Below are 21,323 nucleotides of genomic sequence, written 5' to 3'. Positions count from 1 at the left end.
TTATTACTAATACTCCTAGCATTGAAATGGACACCATTCAACCCCTCCATTTATGCCCTGTCCTTCCTCACAAACTCACAAGCATTGGTAAGATTATGATCGAAATAGGCACATAGATCTCATTACAAACTGACAGGTGTTAACTGGTGTATATATATTAGACTTGGTGCCTGCCACATTGACCACCGCCAGTGGGCTGATAACGCCTCAAACCGTGCATCTTGGCGCCTCACAGTTTGGCGGGCAGCAGCCTCCTTTGAAGAAGACCGCAGAGCCTACCTCACTGACAAAAGGCAAAGGAGGAAAAACCCAACACCCAACCCCAACCAACCAATTTTCCCTTGCAACCGCTGCAATCGTGTCTGCCTGTCCCGCATCGGACTGGTCAGCCACAAACGAGCCTGCAGCTGACGTGGACTTTTTACCCCCTCCATAAATCTTCGTCCGCGAAGCCAAGCCAAAGAATATATTAGACTATTTCAAAACTTCAAAATTATTTTATTCAATATGGCTGACGCAATGCTTAAATCATTTTAAAGGTAGCCTAGTAAGATGTGCTTTAAAGTTTGAAATACACTCATAAACTGAGTTCAATTCTGATCTTTCTGTTGAAGTGGATGATGATTATTCACACAATAAATGTTGCTTTATTCAATTATCTGAGATCTCCTTATTGCCTAATTTGGATGAATCCTTTGGTAAACAGTTTACACGAGGAGAAATAATTGTGTCATTTTTGTTAGATTAACCAGTCAGTTTATTGCAGAGTAGTCTACAAATCTCAGAATTTTGTTTCAGAGTTCTTCGATTAAATCAGTTGCAGAATATCCAAAACTCTATTGTAGGCCGGCATTGGGTTAGCATAGAACTATTACAGCGCCAGTGACCCGGTTTCAGATCTGAGTTTCCTCTGAGTGCTCTGGTTCCCTTCCACCATCCAAGATCATGCAGGGTTGTAGGTTAATTGATATATTTAGATGGCATGGGCTCATGGGTCAGAAGGTCCCACTACCATGCTGTATCTGAAAAATTAAAAAATAATAAAGGTCGTGCTGCATAAAAATGAAATACACAATGTTAGAAAAACTCACTGTTTGATCATGCTGTATATGTCTATTTAAACAAGTAGAAACCCACACAAAATTTCTCACTCAAAATGTGAAAGTTTCAACACTAACAAAACTGTGAATCTTTAAAAAGTTTTAACCTCCAGTAAAGTTGCATGAGAAGGCAGCTGTTCATGTTGGCAGGTCAGAGATGTGTATGTTATGGTCATTTTGAACTTTAATCAAAAATCGAACAGCTCAGTTACAAATTTTTCTCTGACATTTGTCATTTCCCACCTCATCCAGTAATCCTCTCCAGTCTTCCCTACTGATACTCAAGCAAGGTATAGATAACTGTCCTGGCCCCCTAGTTTGTGGATTCAGCTGACAAGCACAGCCTTGATGAGTTCAAAATATGGGTCTACATTCTTTATCCATGACATGAAACCATAGTTGGGACACAAAGCATATCCGACAGCTGTCATTTGATAGTTGCCACTTTTTGTTTTCACTCAATATATCAACTTGCTTGCAGGGCCGTGGAATATCAAGACACATAACAAGTTATCACTTATCATTAAACTTGTTTGAGACAGATGTACATTTTTGTCTTTGAACAGCCCTCATCCCAGCCGAACTTGTGGGTTTTCCATCAGACCTTCAATTCAAAAAGACAAACAATTTTCAGGTTAGTGCTTCACTGTTGTTTATTTCAATGCTTTAATTTACAGCTTATATTTTGGCTTGCGCCTTCTTTCTTTCGATATCTTCTATGCTAGTAAATACATCTGAGCAAGTAGTTTAACATATTAATTCTATATTTTTCTATCTTCTTTACTGACAGGGATTCATACACATATCTTTTGTATTTTCCAATGTACAGTTCGCAGTTATCTGGCAAATGACAGAAAACCAGATACTTTGGAATATTACAAATTTCACAGATAATAAAGATAAAGCATATGGTTCAATTCAAGCTATGTCCTGGAAAGGTTTGTGGAATGGGTCTTGAACTACAATCATCAAGTCAGATTCAGTAATGTCACCACCAAAATGCTGATGTTATACCACAGTTGATTTCCCAAGGCAGTCATTCTCTGACCAAAGAACTGGGCTGTTCGACAGACACTGAAATCTGTTTTGAGTTATGCAAATGATCTCAAGGATGAAACATCGATGAAGGTCAGATATGGAAGGTTGTCACGGTAAGCCATCTATGTTCACAGATGCTGGGTGGCAGATTATTTTAAGCAATTTCTGTTTCTATTCCAAGTGGCAGCAATGCAGATAAGTTGGCTCCAATTTAAGTGGGTAAATCTCAACCAAAGCTTCCAGAAATTTATAAAATTTAAAAAAAAAGCAAGTGGAATCAAATTCCACCAAAAATATCAAATAATAAAAGTAGGGAGTAGGCTGTTGTAAAGTTATCTACTTGGGTAGAAAAGAAAATAGAAAACCAAAGTTTTAACTGGTGAGAAATTGAACATGTTGGACTGAAGTTCTTCTACACAGCACAAAAGCAATATGCAAATACAGCAACCAAAATGTTTGAGTTCTATTGCCAAAGAATTTCAGTGTCAGTGTGAAAATAGTAGTTATATAGGACCCGAGCAAGACTGCACCTGCTATATATTTCCAGGTCTATTCAAGTACTTCTATCATTAGTATATACTGATGAAAGTAATCAGATTGATTCCTGAGACCAAGGATAACTACCCTCGAGGAGAGATTAAGCAGACATTATGTTCTGTCTGCCATGAACTTAGCGTGTCCATATCCCTTCAAGCATCTTTGCATCCAGATCACAATTCACACTGCTATCCTGTTGGTGTCTTCCACAAATTTGACAGCAGTGCTACTCATTAGTATTAATTATTCTGAGCAACATTGTGATTCAGAAATATGAATTACTGCAGATAATCATTGGTGGGAAACAGACAATTTTCTGAAGGGGAGGAGAGGGGGTAGTGACTCTCAAAGCATGACTTGCCTATTTATTAAGGTAAACATGACTTGAAAAGTCATTTCAGCATTTCTGTTTAATTTCAAATTTTCTGCACTGCAACTGTGAGTATTATCTCTTTTTCTGTCTCATGGGATATTGTAGTAATTTAATTTATACTATTATTCGTGAATCTTGTGTGCCTTCGTTGCCACAGCAGCTAAGAATTTTGGTGCATCTCTATACTGAACGTCTGGCAATAAACTCTCAAACTCATACTGCATTATTTTACTTCTGATTGCCCCCATACCTAATTTCACCTAAAAACAATTTTAGGTTCCTAAATGTTATATCCAGTTACAAGTTAATTCCAGAGTGAATACAAGTTGACTATCCACTACCACTACCACCACCCACACCCCCATCTGATCCAAATTACGCCTGCAAGTTAAGCCTGTGAAGGTCAAGACCTGAGACCTATTTCTATATTAATCTAACACCTGGATTACATCGAGTGGGCTGCTCAAGATCCTGCAAAAATATCATCAATGCTTAAAAAATTTACCAAATTCAACAAAATTATGTAAATTAATAGTCCCATCCTCTTCCAGGTGAGCTTCTCCAACACTGAGAACTGAACCACACCCAACTGGTTACACTGCCATTGGAGAGCAGCACCAAACCTCAAGGATCCACACCACCCAGAACATGCTCTGTTCTCGCTGCTACCGTCAGGAAAGAGGTCTAGGTGCCACAAGACTCGCACCTCCAGGTTCAGAAGCAGCTGCTCCCCCTCCACCATCAGACTCAATCAGAGATTCATTTAAGGACTCTTACTTGTGCACTTTATTGATCTTTTTAAAATTCTCTGTGGATTGCATTTTTTAATCTGTTTACATGTGCATGCTGTGTCGTGTTACAGAATTATGGTAGCATTAATCTTTAGGTTATTATAGGGTATATCTCGAGGTCACCTCCTTCACATGCCCAAAAGCAGAGACCTGAAACAGACCACTTAGTTTGAGATCTACAGGGGGAGAATGCGTGGGATTTCCTTGAGATAATGCAACATCCCCACTGACTTCTGTGGAGGAGAAAGGGGCCTCGACCACACCCGTCGGGCATCAACAGCCAGGGGCACCTGACCAGACAGCCCACCCTCCCGCTGAGAGTTTTCATGAGCCACCTCAGAATCTCAAGCAAATTCAACATCAATCTTTTTTCAGACGAGGAATGACATCAGATTGACACCGACCTTGATCCCCGGTCCCCGGCACCTGCGACAGCGCCACAAAAGCGGGGCGTGATTGACAGGTTCACCGCGCAATCAGGCGCGGGCGGGGCTGACGTCACTTCCCTGCCCGGCCACGAGGGCGGGTGTCCGACGGAGCGCCTCCCTCTCGCGGTCGCTGCGAGTCGTGCGGGGAAGATGGCCGCCTCTTCTGCGCGGCGGCTGCAGACCAAGCCGGTCATCACCTGCTTCAAAACCTTCCTGATCGTCTTCAGCTTCATTTTCTGGGTGAGTGTGGCCGCCGAGCGCCCCTGGAGGGTCCCGAGCTACCAGTGCGACTCGCCGGGCGCTCTGAAGCGCAGCGGTCACGACACAAAGAGATGGGCCAGGACCTCGATGGTGTCCCAGCCACTTTCTCTGCAAGGATTTACTTTTCCCAGTTTTGTCCGGGGCTTCTGAGTAAAGTTAGACTCTAATCGGCTCTATTCAATTATCTGAGATCACCTTATTGCCTAATTTGGAGGAGAGGTCCCTGATTTTTTTTAAATAAAGTTTTGATCCATATGTGCGTGTCGAGGAGGATTTAACTTCTGGGGAAGAAAAGTTTTTTTTCGCGATGCCTGTTCATCACCCAGTTGTTCAGTCAACTTGTTCCCAGTGTGCGGGGGAGGGGGATGAGGGGGTGAGGGGTGGTGGGGGGGTGGGGGGGGATGTATTTGGTTTTGAAGTTCGAGGGACGAGGAAGCGCCTTGCTTGAAAGGTCACTCACTGATTTGGCTCTTCTTTCCCCAAGAGCACGGACTGTTATCGTTCAACTCTGTCGCCAGACAGAATCCCAACGATTCTCTTCCACGTCGAGAGAGAAACAACTATTGCCTTTAAAGATACCCCATTCGGATCTCCCCACCCCGCCCCGTACAGCCGCTTGAGATTCAATACATTTTAAAACGCCTTCTGGTATCTTGGGTTCCATTAAAAAGGAACTCCATGAAGGCATATCATCTCAGTTGAGGACCCCTTATGGCAATAAATGTTTTAAATATAAAAATCAGGGTTTTTATTTTTGGTCAAGCATCCTCCAAATCTAATGAAGTGCTTTGAAATCTTTGTTATTTGCAGATAGAATAGATTTGAAAGGTTTTTGTGCTGGGTCGATAGGTGCTGTTCAGATCCTCGTTATCTTCAATGAGCTTCGTTCCACATTCAGTGAAATAATTGCATTGATGGATTATAGTTTGGTTTTGTATGCAAACTATTGAGATATGTGCAAATACCTTTACAAAATTTAGACTGGTGGTTGAGGTACACTTGTATAGCAAAAAATTAACTGATGATCTATTTGGAGGTATTTGTAAGTCCTTCAGAATTATAGAATGGTTACAGCATAAGAACTAGACACCAGAGCCTCATACTAGTTCCTTACACATTTTGATCTATAAATTTTCCAAATATTTTCTTTGACTTGTATCCATTTCTCTCCTGAAAGTCACAATGGAATTGACCTTCACCACATCTGTAACCAATGAACATGTATATTGCTTATTATCTGCATCAATTTCCATTGGGTAAACTTTATACCCTTTGTTTTCAACTCCCTTCATCAAAGGGAACATCTTCCCAGCAGCTCCGCTATCGTTTTATCGACATCCATCAATTTGGCACCTTTAGCTTTGTTTTTAAAGTGAATGGTGCAAGTATCTCTAATATTGTAACTAGTCCTTCAACCCTGGAACTATTTTTTGTAGTTCTTTTCTGGACCCTTTGCTACCTTTTTTAAAAAAAAATGGCTGGCTAACTTTGTTCTATTTTGATCATTTTTCATCCCAAAACTCAGTACTACTCATTTGTGCCATTCCACCCACCATATGCTAATGCAATTGATCACCATTCCTCCAAATTTTGAGATAAAATTTTAACAAAAATAATGGGCCCAATGCAGGTCTCAGGGCAATTCTTACTCCCAGCTGATTAATACTATTTCACCATAAATCCCTACTTCCTATTATTTAAAAAAAACTCATCAATGTACCTGTGTGCCAAGTGTTTCAACTTTAAGTATTTATGTGATATATCAAAAGCCTTTTGTAAGTCTGTTCACCACATTGACAGCATTACCCTCTTTATCTCTGCTTTAAAATTATACACTGTTCCTCCAGATTAAAACTTAGCTTGAAACCAATATAGAAATGGGCAGACTGTTGTGTAGTACAGAATGGGACAAGCCCTTGTGCTCATGTCAACTGTGATGCCAAATCAAATTAATCACCTGTAAACAAAGTCTGCAGGAAAACTGGAACACAGAATGTTGGAAGAACATGGTGGCTCAGGCAGCACTTAACTAGACCAACAGTCAACATTTTGAGCTGTATATGAATAGCAAAAAAAGGTAAAAGCCCAGATAAAAGAGGGAGAAGGAGCACAGCTGTCTGGTTTCTTTTTCTCCCAGTTTGTCCCTTGCCTTATATATTGTGTAGATTTATATATTTTGTACCCAAAAAATGGCAGTGCTGTGGAGCTTCTGTTATGGCAGCACTGCCGTTGGTGTAGACCCAGGAGAGCAGGGAGCAGACACATAGCGCTGTTCCCCAGGGTCCTACTGCCTGGTTATGATGCCTATGGCTCGGTACAGACTTTCAATGACCTGTTAAAGGAGCCGGTGCTTGTTTTTTAAATCCTGCGACTACAGAGTCAGTGCCCAAGATTACGGTGCCTGTACTGGGCTGTGGATTACGAATGGCTGTAGACTCCTAGAGAGCAAAGGACTTGGCACCAGAAATGGGGGAACACCAACCCCCCCACCCTGTTTCAAAGGAGAAGACATTACAGAAGGTGACCACGGCAGCCAACCACCAAGAGGATTAGCGGCTGAAGGACACACACAGGAGGACACGGAAGGTTGGCGACTTGCAGTTGAGGGACTCGCGCATGTTGCAGGTGTTGCTGATGTGTTTGAAGGACCCACACAGGCTGCTGGAGACCAAATATTGAAACTGGGATTCAAGAGGATACTGAGTGAAAGAATGGTTCCCAAAGAGGCTCGAATGCTGAAGGCTTCCTGATTGTATCCCAAGTTTGGTCCTGGAGCTTGGACTACCAGTGATTTGATCAGGGGTCTGCAGATCCAAGAGTGCTGGAGCCGAATCCACAAACATGTGGTGTCTCTGAAAGGACTTTATTTTGCTTCTCTTTCTCTTATTGTTAGGAGACCCAGGAAGTGTTCATGGTGACTCTTTTTGTTTGGCTTATGGCAGACAAAAGTTGGTGTATCCTGTATATGACATTTTTGTGTATTATCATGTTACAATAAAAGGAACCTTGAACTGTTGTTGGTTTTCTTTCTGGTGAGATCCGTTTCAGTTGAAATTAAGACAACGTTCCACAATACTGAATATAACAATCAATTATACTGTAGAAATAAGCAACTCATTCAAGGTTTTTTAGCACATAAATGGAAACAGACAAACTTGAATGAGTTAAATGGAGGGCCTTGTGATTACTTATCAAATGGAGACTGGACTGATTAACAGACCAATACTTATCAGTAGTATATCCTGCTTGCAGAAATTCTTGAGCAAATTACCAATGACTCATTTCAAGGTTGCATGTCTAAAAATTAGGGTCTGGGATAAATAGTTGTTACACTCATCTGATGTGATTGGAATATTGTGCAGCACCACATCAGATTGTAATGGTTTTAAATTAAGATGGGGGTATTTAAAAATACTGCTATTCCAAGGAAAAGCAGGTCGAATTCTAATGTGTTAAGAAAGCAGTTACAAAAAATTGCTTTTGAAGGTAATAGTGGAGTTTTAGTGAAAACATTTTATTGTTTTGGCTGCATTGGATTCAGTCTGACAGGGAAACTAGATTCAGTTAAGTAACTGCTTTGTCTCAAATGTTAGTTGTATTTCTCCCCAAAAATGATTTGTCTATTTCACATTGGAACTTGAAAACTCTACTTGACCTTAAAATATAAGATGCGTCAGTCAGTAGCATTTGGATCATTTCTGTACAATCGTGGAACCCTGGTGCATTAAAGCAGCAAGGAATCGCTTTAATCTCCATCATCGATCCACAATTAGTCTGATTATAGCAGTGGTTCTCAACCTTCTTTCCATTCACATACCACTTTAAGTAATCCTTATGCCATCGCTGCTCTGTGATTAGTAAGGGATTGCTTAAGATGGTATGTGAGTGGGAAGAGAATGTTGAAAATCACTAAATTGTACTGAAATATTTTGCATGAGAAAAATTAACATTGGCCCATTTCCTTTGGAGTTATGAAACTGTGCATATAATGAGTCAATTAGATATGATTAAAACAGTGTTTTTCAAACTCCTTTCCACCCACATACCACCTTAAGCAATCCCTTACTAATCACAGAGCACCTATGGCATAGGGAATGCTTAAAGTGGGATGTGAGTAGAAAGAAAAAGGTTGAGAACCACTGGATTATAGTGGTTTTTTCCCCACTCCTAAATATTATTTGTTGCAAAGATGCTGTATTCAATGGTGTGTTGCAAATTTTCAATACCAGGCAATGTAAATCTTTTATCACTGACTTTTAAGGATTTTATGATTGCATGATGAAAACTGAAGAAAAATAGTGAGAAAAGCAATCTCGTATCTATTTTGTCATTATTTTGAATTTGTATTGTATCCCATGTAGAAGCTTAGTTGAGCAATGACTCAATGACTTTTTGTTTTGATTTCAAAGCTAGTTCCTTGAGTGGTTTTTGCAGTAATGAGTTTCAAGATGTGCTTTTTTAATTGTCAAAAAAATTGGTGTTTAGTAAAATACACCACAGTTTTCGGTGCTTCTGTGAATTCTGACAACGTGTCCAATTTTGAAAGGTAGAACATTGGACTTTTTGCAGCCTATTGTCTACAATATGTTAGTCTGTTAAAGGTGCAAGTATTTGCATAACACGTAAATGTAACTCCAAGTGACCAATAACTTGCTAATAAGCGCTCATGTAATTTGACTTTTTTTTTTAAAAACTTGGTTGCAATGATTTTTCAATTTCAAGGGACACTTTCAAATGTTTTGTTAAGCAAACAAGTGTTGCAACTGACTTCTGAGGGGCAATTCTGACCAATAATGGATTTTCTCTACATTTCATCTATCTTGTTTTCTCTCAGTTTGCAGGTACTGTGCTTTTGGCAGTGGGCATATGGGGCAAAGTAAGTTTAGAAGACTATCTAGCTCTAGTAGCTGAAAAAAGCACCAATGCTCCCTACGTACTCATTGGAACTGGTGCAGCAATCATCATATTTGGTTTCTTTGGATGTTTTGCAACATGTCGAGGTAGCACATGGATGCTAAAACTAGTAAGTCTCAAATCTTGTTCTTAGTTTGCATATTTTAGGGCACAGTGTAATGGTGTATGTTTTCAAGTAAAGGTTGTGTAAGCAATGTTAATAATTATAGCCACAAGTATTAGCCGTGTGACAGACCTACTTTAATAGAACCATAGAACAATTACAGCACTGAAGCAGGCCACTTGATACATCTAGTCTGTGCCGAACCACTTTTTCTTGCCTAGTCCCACTGACCTGCACTCAATCCATAGCCCTCCTTACCCCTCCCATTCATATACCTGTCCAAATTTCCCTTAAATGTTAAAATGAGCCTGCATCTACCACTTCAGCTGGAAGCTCATTCCACACTCCCACCGCTCTCTTGAGTGAAGAAGTTCCCTCTCCTGTTCCTTTTAAGCTTTTCCCCTTTCACCCTTAACCCATGTCCTCGTTTTAATCTCACACACCTTCAATGGAAACTGTTCAATAAAAGATTTTTTTACCTTTATTGCCATACTCCATGATTATCAAGATATCAATCCATTTGTTTTGAAGAGAAACCACTAAGCAGCCCTTGAGAGTAAGAGCCACAGTTCTTGAGAAAAAAATTCTACCTCAATCCTAAAAGATTGGTCTTTTTCTTGAGCCTCATAGCTTCAGAGCAAGTCATGGCATTCTCCGAATCTTGTTGAGTTGTGGTTTAATACGAATTCCTCTTGTAAAGTTTAGGATACATGTCCAATCTAGTCTCCTTCTCATTGGATTTTACAGCAGAGAAGCAGATTATTTGGACCAAGGAGTCCATGCTACCCTCTGCAATACCAAATCAATTGCTTTCATTAACCCAATCCAGAAATTGGCAAATCTTCGCTTATGATGTAGGTGTATTCTTTCTTGGATAGAGGTCAAAATTACATATAGTACAAGTATAGTTTATTACTGATTCTTTATAATTGTAGTAAGCTGCTTAATTTTTTTCAAATAAAAGAAAAAAAGATCTTGCTTTAACTCTGCTTCCTATTGCCTGTTATACTCTAGACCAACCATTCTCAACCATTTTTTGGCTATATCCTCCTAGGACACTGCTGTTTCTTCTATACTTCTATTGACTATTTTTTTTTAAATTAAAATCTTCCCTGATATCCCCCCACCCAGGGCTGCAAAGAAAAAGAAACGAGGCTATGTATTTCTAGCTTCCTGTACAGACAGACCCACAGCCTTTTCATTATTTCCCATTTTCTAAGTGATCTGTCTTTCTCCAGTGTAAAGTAAAATAATTGCCTTTTTTTTTCTAGTATGCAATGATCCTGTCACTACTCTTCTTGGCACAACTCATAGCTGGAATTTCTGGATTTGTCTTTCGGCATGAGGTAACTCCAGCGCCAGATGGCATTCCTACGTTTGACTATTTCATTTTCAAATACCTGATGTAATGAGTTTTTTTTGGTAAAAGAGATTTCCTTTTCTCAGGTCATCCTCAATTGTCCTTTGGAGTGGGCAAAGGAGTTAAGGGTTATGGGGATAAGGCTGGAAAGGGGTACTGATGGTAGTGATCAGCCATGATCTGTAAAATGGCGATGCTGGCTCGAAGGGCCTACTCCAGCTCCTATTGTCTTATAGGATCAATGTGAGAAATAACATAATTGAGAGATTTAAAAGCAGTGTGTTTAACCACTTATTTGAAGACTTCTAGTAGAATGGCGTATCCCATTGTAACTCTGGAATTTAGATAGTGATGGAAGTTCCAAATTTCTTCCATCCTGATTTGAAATATCCCATTATCGCTAAATCATTCATATTTTTTCAGTGTTTGAGAATGGAGAAAGCTTCGATACTGAGCAGCAAATGTTGTTTCCATAGTCATCAAACTGACAATTAGATTTGGCTTAATCACCAAAATAAAAAAAAGGGGGTTATCGATTAAAACAATCTTGTCCTGATATTTAAAATCTAATATTTTGCTTTAAAACCTTCTGTTTTATCGGAAGAAGGCTAGTTAAAAGTGGGCTTCCAGCAAACCATTGGAAAAGTACAGAAACAAAAGGAATATCTGGGATTGTTAATTTTGCAAAGTTCTGAATGTAATTGGCGACAAGAGGGATGAAAAGTCAGCACTAAGGATTAATCTGTCACAAATCTTTTGCATACCACTTTGCTTCCTTATTGATTGGAACTCCTATGCTGATATTGAATTTTGAAAATTTGATGCAATGCAAGATATTGTAAGGTGCTATTCAGTGAAGTTCAAACGATTCAAAGGTCCTGTAAACAAAAAAATAGAAAGGACTTGTGTTCTGTGGGGGAGAGAGCATTGGTAACCAAAGAAGTTTGTTGCTTGTAATCCATGATAAAAACAAACTTGTCTTGAATAACTGGAACTGAGGATGTTCTGAAGCCAGATGTGAATTCCCTTTGGAATGTTTGCAACTGCTGCTGCTCTTTGCGGTAACTTGCAAAAGAGTTACTTCAGCTTTACATAAAAGTATCTATTGGTGCTACAAGGCTTACCTCAGACATTTTTGAAGGAGTTCTGGGAATCCTTTAAAACAAGGTAAACCAGTAGAAATTGTTCATCCACAGATGCCCTCACAGGAAATGTGTAGTCTTGTATATCCTTGTGAAATTGGGACAAATTTCATAGATGGCCAATTTCCTTCCTATAGGAAGGTAACCAAACCACTGGGATTAGTCCCTTTTGCTTTACTCTTGAACTGGAGTGAGCATCTCAATGATCAACTGTAATCAAATGAGGAGGTAAGTCTTGAGTAGTGGCTGCTGCAAAGTGCTTGAAAGGTTCTGGAGGTGGTAACTCACTGCAAGTTAGAAGATTCATGAAATCATGGACACTGTTCAATGTTTTAAATCAGGTATGTTTTAATGTTGATCAACTTGGCAATTCCACTGTTCAGTATGAAATTGTGCTGTGAATTTTACCCCTATTTAGTTGCAAATTTTTTTTTTCTTAAGGGATTTAAGAGTTGCCATTTGTGGAACCGACACTGGTTTTATTATTTCCTATGAAATTCAGATTGCACACAGTCATATGATTATTATTCTGCCAGTAATTCATGTAACTGCTGTCACTCACATTTGGGTCAGCCTCTGATCAATCTAGCAAAGCTGAAATCAAGAGCTCTGTTTTTTTTAGACATATAGCACAGTTACAGGCCATTTTGGCCCAAGAATCCTTACCACCCAATTAACCTACACCCTGGTATAGTTCGAATGGTGGGAGGAAACCGGAGCCCCCAGGGAAAATCCAGCAGACTCGGAGAATGTACAAACTCCTTACAGAGAGCCTGGGATTCAAACCGCAGTCTTGATCGCTAGTGCTGTAAAGGCGTTGCGCTGCAACACCAACCGTACCACCCATACTGAACAATAGAATTCCTGATTTCATACTAAAAAGTAGAATTCCCAAGTAATCAGATCTGGACTGTGGAAATGGTGGTGGACATTGCACACTAAAGCCCTCTGATATTTGGAGATCGTGCATCTCTAAATTTTCTAAAATAGCAACAATCATAAACTCTTGAACTCTCATGTGGCAAATTATGACGGATTGATGGATGAAGGTTGGAAGAAAATACCACTGTCACCAAAACTCAAGATCATTGCTTACAAATAAGCACTAATAGTTACCTATTTCTTTATGATATGGAAGATAGTTTTCCATGGCATGATTTCTCCCCACGTTCCCATCAGTGCTATTGCCCACCTTCAGTGATGTACTGTGACTAACCTATGAACACTCATGTCTGTGGAATGGGAGGAAGCTGCTGCACCCAGTAGTAGAAAAAGTGCAAAATCCCACTGAACTGTATCATTGTGCTGGTTTGAGCCTCAGTGGATGGTCAGATAGGAAAACTAAGAGAAATTTGCATTCTTGCTACTTCTCCAATTCCCAAACAAGTACATTTACATTTTGTAAAAACAGAAGTGCTGGGGGAACACAGCAGGTTTCAGAGTCCATATGAAGTCAAGATGCACAGAATAACCAACATTTTAGGCCTAAGCTCTTCAGGATTTTATGTACTCAGCAATAATAGAAATTTAGCCATGACAGTGTTATATTTAAAATAATATTTTTAATTAACAATAATATAATACATTATCTAACTTAACCCCCCCCCAACTATACGCAAATATACTTAAGCGGAAATACCCCAAGCCATTATAGCTTAGGCTCAATTCTTGAACAGTCTCAGAAAATCCAGTGTTGACACGCAGGCTTTAAATTAATTAAAGTATTGTAATCACAGAGTAGGTGGGAAAGACCTGGGTGACAGATTGTTGTAAACTCACAAAATCCTTGTTGAGATGCTTCCAAAGAAATGTCCTTTTCAGACAAGTAGAAATCAAAACTCCCTTTTTCTTTGTGTAGGGGACACGAAGGGAGTGATTTTTCACAAATCTTCCAGAACCCTTTTGAGGGTCAGCTGAAATAGTGACCTTCCCTTTTGGGCAAACTAATCCCTCTTCAAAAGTTACTGTTCCTTTGGCCACGATGAGGTATCCTCATTCTCCTTACAGAGAGAAATCAGACAAGTTGTCTATTACCACACAAAGCCACTTCAGCACAGTATCCCTTCAAAGAGATGCATCTCTTGAGTGCTGCTTCCTTAAAATGGCCCCTGATCAAATTGAGTACTGTTTCTTTAACATGTTGGTCACATGTTTCCAGCTCCACTTTTCTCTTCAGAAGTAGCGAAATTTGAGTACACGTTGCCCCCAGCCTGTCAGCCCACAGTCAATCTCCAAAGCTTGCAGCTTGATTTGTTCTCTTAAAGTGACAGTCTCACTCAAATGAAAATTAACTGGGAGCATGTAGCTTGAAGAAGGGCTCTGGCCCAATATGTCGGTTGTATATCTTTACCTCCTTTGGCTGCTGCGAGATCTGCTAAGTTCCTAGAGAAATTTGTTTTTACTACGATCAGTGTCTGCTAACTTTTGTTTCACTCAATTACATTTTGCCCCTTTGTATCTTGAAGGATATCTATTGGGCATTTTTGCTGCTTAGTTTAATGCTATTAGCATTTTCTGGAATAAAGAGGATTTGTAATGGCTGGGAAGGTTATTTCATTTGACTTTTGATATATCTAGAAATGCCATTTCCATATCCTTTGTTAAAAGGAACTCCATCAATTTCAAAAATAACTTGGGACTGCATTTATTTTTGCTCTGTCAAGTTAAATTTTTAGTTTAACTTGCATTGCAACTCTTTGCATATTTTGGTGGCCCTAACTCTTTGTCAGCCTGTTTATAAATTCACTGGATAAGCTTTAGTTGTTTTTATTTTAATTCCAAGGAAGAGTAGATGATATTTCAAAAGTTGGGTATTCAAAACATCGACGGTAAACTTCCAACATTTTAGTTTTTTCGAATGGTTATGGACCTGAAACATTAGTTTCTTCTCTGAATTTTGCCTGAGAGTTTTTGATACTTTCCACTTTTTAATGTTGAGGTATTCTGTTACTGAATGTTATGCTAACAAATGTAAACATTCAATTTTTAGCAGCTTTATTTCAAAACTCCTTAAAGATGCTATTTTCAAATGTTTTGTGGCAAGCATCTAGTAGCTAAAATCAGGAGATGCGTTAAATCTAAGATCTTGTCTGTAAAGCAGTAAATAAATCAATGATGTGCAGTTGAAATATCTAAATTAGGTGACCCCTTGTTCCAAAAAAACACTATTGCGACCAAATTGTTGCAAATGCAACTGCAGTTCATAACTGACCTGTGTCATGCATGGCACATTAGAATTTCCAAGTTTACTTTCAGAAAGCTTTAACAAAACTTTTATTTGCAATGTATTTGATGCATATATTTGTGTTCTAGATTAAAACTATTTTTAAGGATACCTTCCAAGATGCTGTACAAAAATACAATGCAACAGGGTCTACAGTTGATTACATCCAGAAAAATGTAAGTCACATAAATTTCACTCTTCACTTTGTTTGTTCAAAAAAAGGTTAGACTTTGTCTCAAATCTGTGCTGGCTCCAATGAAAAATAGTGCAGTTAATCCAACGATTTATATCCCTGCATTCTTTATTGCAAGAAGCTTTGGATATAGAAGCAGGGAGGTCCACTACCAAAGGCCTTGGTGAGGCCACAGCTTGAGCCTCTTAATGTCCTTCCTCAGATTCTCTTTATTGATAGACTGCAGTGAAAGTTCACAAGATTAATTGCTGGGATAGACAAGTTAGACGCAAGAAGAAAGTTCCTGATATTGGGGAAGTCCAAAAAGAGGATTAGTGGCAAGTTATTTTGGACTGAGTTGGGAAAACTTCATTGAGTTGTGAACTTGTGGAACTCCCTGCCACAAAGTTGAGGATAGTTCATTCAAAACTGTGGATAGCCACATTCAAATGTGGCTAAAGGGATCAAAAGGTATACAGTAGAGAGAAAGTAGGAATAGGGAGCTGACGATGCATAATCACCCATGATTGTCTTGAATGTCCTTGCAAACTTGAGGGCTGAATGGCCTACTCTTGCATCTCTATTCTATGATTTGACAAATATTTAACTAGTTTGTGTTGAATTTCCACCCAGACTTTTCATTCCTATCCCAATTCAGTAACATTTCTTGTTTGTCTTTAATTTATTTCACTAACTAATAAGTCATCAGTGGACTATTCTTTCCTATCTCTTCAACCCAAAATATAAACTGTTTTATCTATGTGCGGACATAGCCTGGCCTGTGTTTTTACTGTATTTTTTCATTTATCATCCGTTTGTACAAGTCCAACCCAATGAAACCGCATTCTCTGGTCCTCGGTGAATACATTGCAAACACACAAACAGATATAACCCACATACAAACAAAACGTATGCACAGTACATGTTTTTGCTTTTAGATTTCTAGTGTTTTTTAATTCATGGTCACTTTTCCAGAAACACTAATCAATATAGTAGTTCCTATTGGGTTGTTAAAGACAAACCATTGTTCATGCAAGCTCCTGTAATCTTGACCAAAATAATGTTGAGAAAATGGGAAAACTTGTGAAATCAAATGGTGCTTGATAGCCTTTGTTAAAAAAACCAGATCTTGCAAATAGTCCATGTGCTTAAAATCTGTACTGATTTATATTTTTAGTTGCATTGTTGTGGTGTTCAAAACTACACTAATTGGATTGGCACTACATACTTCAAAACAAATGGAATCCCAGCCAGTTGCTGTATAAACATCAGTGATTGTAAAGAAGTAGATCTGAGAAATGTGACTATTGCCAAAGACAAAGTCTTTCAAAAGGTATGACTCTGCTCCATTTTCTTGTTATTGCAACTATTTTTTGTAAAACCATGCTTTAAATTTAAAATCTAATGTATTTTATGGTTGACCTTCAAGGTTTTAAGATAAATTGATCAAATTGTACCTCAAATTTGGTGGCACGAGTGGTGGTACTTAAAGGTTCAAGATAACTTGTGGCTGAGATTTTATTTGGCAATCATTTGGTTATTTCAAATTTTACTTGTATTTTCAGTCCAACATGATTAACAACAACATTTAATTATTCCTTTTCCATCCTTTCTCCTCCTGAACACACACTACCATAAACTTTTATCGATCATGTTTTGAAAACTCTCTTTTATAAATGTGTAAATTGTGTCATGAATATAGACAGTTTATAATTCCTGGTAAGGAATCAACTATCCCACAGATCTTCCCAGCTCATTTAATCATTTCTTTGAAATGACATAATAAAATGCAAGTTACTTGGGTCTATAGTAACAGATTTGCCAGATTTTAGTAAAATTTAAATTGTTATTTATGTAGGGTTGCATTCGATTGATTATCAACTTCATGGAGACTAATGTTGGAATAATTGCTGGAATTGCTTTTGGAATTGGCTTTTTCCAGGTATGTTTTTCTTTACTTTGCACTAATTCAGTATCATGAACTTGATATGTTTCATGGTGTTAAAATTTTGACTCTGGTGTTTGGTCTTTTTGAATCTGCTAGCTCTGAGCCTCTAGTTCAGCCATTCTCAAAGTTTTTTGGCAATGGCCCCCTTGCGACTGCTCGAAGTTTGAGTCCCCTTCCCTGTGAAGCAGTTAAGTTTAGGTGGTTTTACCAGTTACATTTTTTTGTTTTAAAATTCAGTTGATTGTCTCCCCTTAAATGCTCTGTGCCCCCACCCCCCTCCCCAGGGGGCTGCATGGCCCCTGTTGAGAATGGCTTTTGAGTTGTTTCAATGTTCAATTCCTATTTGAGATCCCTGATTAATTTGTTTCCACTTGACTTGACCTAGAGATGGTGACTTTGAAATCTGGCAAAGTTTCATGATGTGCATACCTCAAATGAAAACATATCAGATTAGTTAAGCTAAGCAACTGTTAGTTTTCATTAAATTCTTTACAAAATGGCTTTCGTTATGTAAATGTTATTTACTCTTCCTGCTCCTTGCAGTTGATTGGAATCATGCTCGCCTGTTGTCTTTCTCGATACATCACAAACAATCAATATGAAATGGTTTAATGGATCAAACTAGGTAAGTGACTTCCAGATTCATTGTTTTATCCCCCCCCCCAAAGACAACATTTAAAATTACAGTTGCCTAACCTTTTATCCGGGATCGTCGGAACCAGACACCTGCTGTTGTTCAGAATCTTAACGAATATTGGAATCATTTTGATTTCCGTCCCTTTAAGCCCACCGAAGTCGTTCTGCCCCCTCGCCCGGCTGAGTCGCTCTGCCCCCACTGTACCAGCGCCAGAAGAACGGCCTCCTCCTCAGTTCCCCTTCACTGGTACAGCAGTTTCAGCTGTGTGAGAGATTATGGGTAGTGATTAAAAACCACTGAGCTGCGCCGAGCTGACTGAAAATGCTTCAATGTTGGGCGGGTGTCAGTCTGGGCAATTTGGAGGTGCTTATAAAGTAGTGGAATGTGACGGGATACATGGGAGTTGAGTGAGGGTCATGTTTGCTGCCAAACTCCATCTTTGATGAGCAGATGTCACCTACCTATAAAAGTCCTGGTTTTTGGAATTCTGGATAAAAGGTTAGGCACTGTAGAAATCCCATATCAGTGTTTTTATCTCTTGGTTGCATTCCATAAAATAATCTTACAATAAATGTATTTGAATCTCTTGACTGCATCTTGAAAGTTCAGTCCTTTGAAAATTAAAGTGATGAGAATCTGTTTTTATGATTTGGATCAAAGTTTGGAAAGTGCAATGGTGATCATATGCACTAAATATAATCCATGACCAGCAGGACACTATTACTGTGCTAGCAACCCTGGTTCGAATCTGCCGGAGTTTGTATGCGCTCCCTATGACCCGTGTGGGTTTTCACTGAGTAATCCGGTTTCCTCCCACACTCCAAAAAGGTACAGGGTTGGTAGATTAATTGGGGCAGCATGGATTTCATGGACCGGAATTAGCTTCTACAATGTTGTTAAATAAAAATTTGGAATGGTACAGTGGCATAGTGGCAGTGCAATGCTAATGTAGTGCCAGCGACCCATGTTCAGATCTGCTGTTGTGCGTAAGTCGTTTGTAAATTCTCCACATAATTGCATGGGTTCCTTTGGATGCTCCGGTTTCTCTCATCGTCCAAAGAAGAACGGGGTTGGTAGGTTAATTGGCCGCGTCGTGGGCTCGTGTGCTGTATCTATAAATTTAAAAAAAAAATCTTTTTCCACCATCAAGTTTAGCTCCATGTTCTTACGGTCATTTTAAATTTGCTTACCAAGTATGACCTTGCCTGTTGAGGGGCTTTATAGTCTCTTTACCTTTACTAGTTCACGGAACTTTTATTTGTTTTGCAGTTTTTGAAGGAGACCAAAACCTCTGCAGTTAAAGGAACCAAGCCAACAGATAATGTTCTCTTCAAGCAAAACTGATTTTGTACATGGTTTTGCATGTTAATAGTGTAATGTGCCATAGTAATAGTGTTTAAACTTTTTACATGTATCTAATTGAAGTTTCATTGTGTTTGAAGGTGTGCGAGTTAGTAAAAAATGTAGAAATCTGTTCCATCAGAAAAGCCTCAAGTTTCACTGTCACTTACTATCTTGAGCTTCTCTTGCATTGGAAATTTTCTGATCGATCAACATTGTTTTTGTAATCAAAGCAAAATCTTTTGCATAGACTGAGGATTTTTACATATTTTTACAAAACCATCCTATTGGAGTGAAACACTAATAGTATTTTTCTAGTGACAGCTGCTATTTAGATTGCCTTTTGAAATGTGTAGCAAATACTTTGATTTTAAAATTCTGAATTTTTTTTCCAATTCTTTCTACCCTCCCCAATCACATGTAAAGTAAAAGCACACATACCTAGCTGCTTAAATTAGGACGTTTTCCCCACAAAACTGGAATCTGGCGAGTGTTTTATTAATCACCTATAAAATAGTAAAAGAGTATAAGTAGTAAATGTACTGTTAATTTAGTTTTGAATCTTATTCTATAAACTAGTTTTACTTTTTGAAATGCACTTTGTACATGAAAATCCAATATTAAGTATGCATTCTTAAGGTTTGGATTAAACTGATGCATCCTTTAAATGGACATGACTCGTAGTGAACAAAATCTGAATACTAGAGCTGCCTTTTCACTTCTTCAGTGGAATTGGTAGTAAATTTTCATCATCTCTTCAAAAGTTCTAGGAGGTAAACGTGTGCTCCTGCAGTATAATTTTAAAGATAAAATATTGCAACATTTTCCTCCTTACAACTTCCCAATTCATGCACCTCAGATTCTCACACTCCCTCCAGTTAAAAAGCACTGGGCAGTGTATGCAGAAAAAATGGAAAATGTCATATTTTTCAATGTATGCAATCTGCCTGATTTTAAAAAAAAATAAACCCATTATACGTGCTCAGTATTGTGTGATCATTTCTTTGTTCCAGACAAAGTAAATTTGAGGAGTGTGTGTATTTGCATTTCCACACCACATTCTTTTGTTGCTTGATCTGTTGCTTTGAGCTCTGATTTCCACTACTGTGCTTTAGAGTTTGGGTACAATCTAGTGAACTGGGACTCTTTGTATAAACTCCTTGCATTTTAACTCTGTGATTGTACAGCTGATGTGAGATATTAAAATGTGTAGCTGCTGGGATCATTACACAAAAAGTCTGGAAATCCAGCATGTCACGAAGTATTTGGAGTAAGTCAAGAGAACCAATGTTTTGGGCCTTGGCCCTTCATCAAGGTATAAGCAGATAGGGGCCTCAATAAAAAGGATGGGGGGGTGGGGAGGGAGTGAGGAGGGAGAGCACAGGCTAACAGGTCAGAGAAGTTCTGGAGAAACTCAGCAGGTCATTCAGCATCTATGGGAAGTAAAGGGTAACCAATGTTTCAGGCCTGAGCCCTTCAAGGTATGAGCAAAAGATAGACAGGTATCTGAATTAAAAAGGTGGTGAGGAAGGAGCTGGGGGAGGAGGGCAGGCTAACAGGTAAAAGGTTATGGGTGGGAGGGTAGTACAAAAAAATAAGGGGAGGGGTAGTTCTGAAAGAAGAGGGTGGGGAGTTTGAGTAAAGGAGACAGGGATATGGAAAGAGACTCAAGAGTGGGATTTTGTAGAAACTGGAGGTCAATGTTAAGTGTCCAGTCTCCAGTGTTGATGAGGTCATGAACTGGGCACCAGATACAGTAGATGATGCAGACTGGGAGATAATTTCATTGAGCACCTTTGCTCTGCTGCAATAATGTGAGCTTCCCATTTTAATTCCACGGGCCAATTTTAATTCAGGCTCCATTCCCACACTAACTTGTCTACCCATGGTCTCATGCACTGTCAAATCAAGGCTTCATGTAAATTGGAGAAACATTAACTTCTCCAATTTGTTAA

General features: G+C 38.9%; 1 protein-coding gene and 1 long non-coding RNA gene across 3 annotated transcripts; one reads left to right on the top strand and one right to left on the bottom strand.

The window, feature by feature from the left end:
* Window positions 1-477: 477 nt before the first annotated feature.
* On the bottom strand, window positions 478-4,332 carry LOC138740502 (uncharacterized). Of its 2 annotated transcripts, none has more exons than XR_011342960.1 (3): window positions 4,244-4,332; window positions 1,208-1,704; window positions 478-1,022 (listed from the first exon to the last, which is right to left on the bottom strand). It is a non-coding gene; the product is annotated as an uncharacterized lncRNA (long non-coding RNA). The 2 variants fall into 2 exon arrangements; XR_011342961.1 differs by having other exon boundaries at window positions 1,344-1,704; window positions 4,244-4,330.
* A 33-nt stretch (window positions 4,333-4,365) lies between these two features.
* Window positions 4,366-20,353, top strand: LOC138740501 (tetraspanin-7-like). The gene is made up of 8 exons (XM_069893242.1): window positions 4,366-4,507; window positions 9,363-9,551; window positions 10,817-10,891; window positions 15,360-15,446; window positions 16,620-16,775; window positions 17,301-17,384; window positions 17,934-18,015; window positions 19,297-20,353. Exons 1-7 carry the CDS (start codon window positions 4,418-4,420, stop codon window positions 18,000-18,002), a joined length of 750 nt encoding a protein of 249 aa, XP_069749343.1. The 5' UTR covers window positions 4,366-4,417; the 3' UTR covers window positions 18,003-18,015; window positions 19,297-20,353.
* The last annotated feature ends 970 nt before the right edge of the window (window positions 20,354-21,323 follow it).

The sequence above is a fragment of the Narcine bancroftii genome, chromosome 8 (genome assembly GCF_036971445.1).
Source record: "Narcine bancroftii isolate sNarBan1 chromosome 8, sNarBan1.hap1, whole genome shotgun sequence".
In the NCBI taxonomy this organism is placed as follows: Eukaryota; Metazoa; Chordata; class Chondrichthyes; order Torpediniformes; family Narcinidae; genus Narcine; species Narcine bancroftii.
The sequence above is the reverse complement of the archived record's forward strand: the minus strand, read 5'-3'. Positions and strand labels throughout refer to the sequence as shown.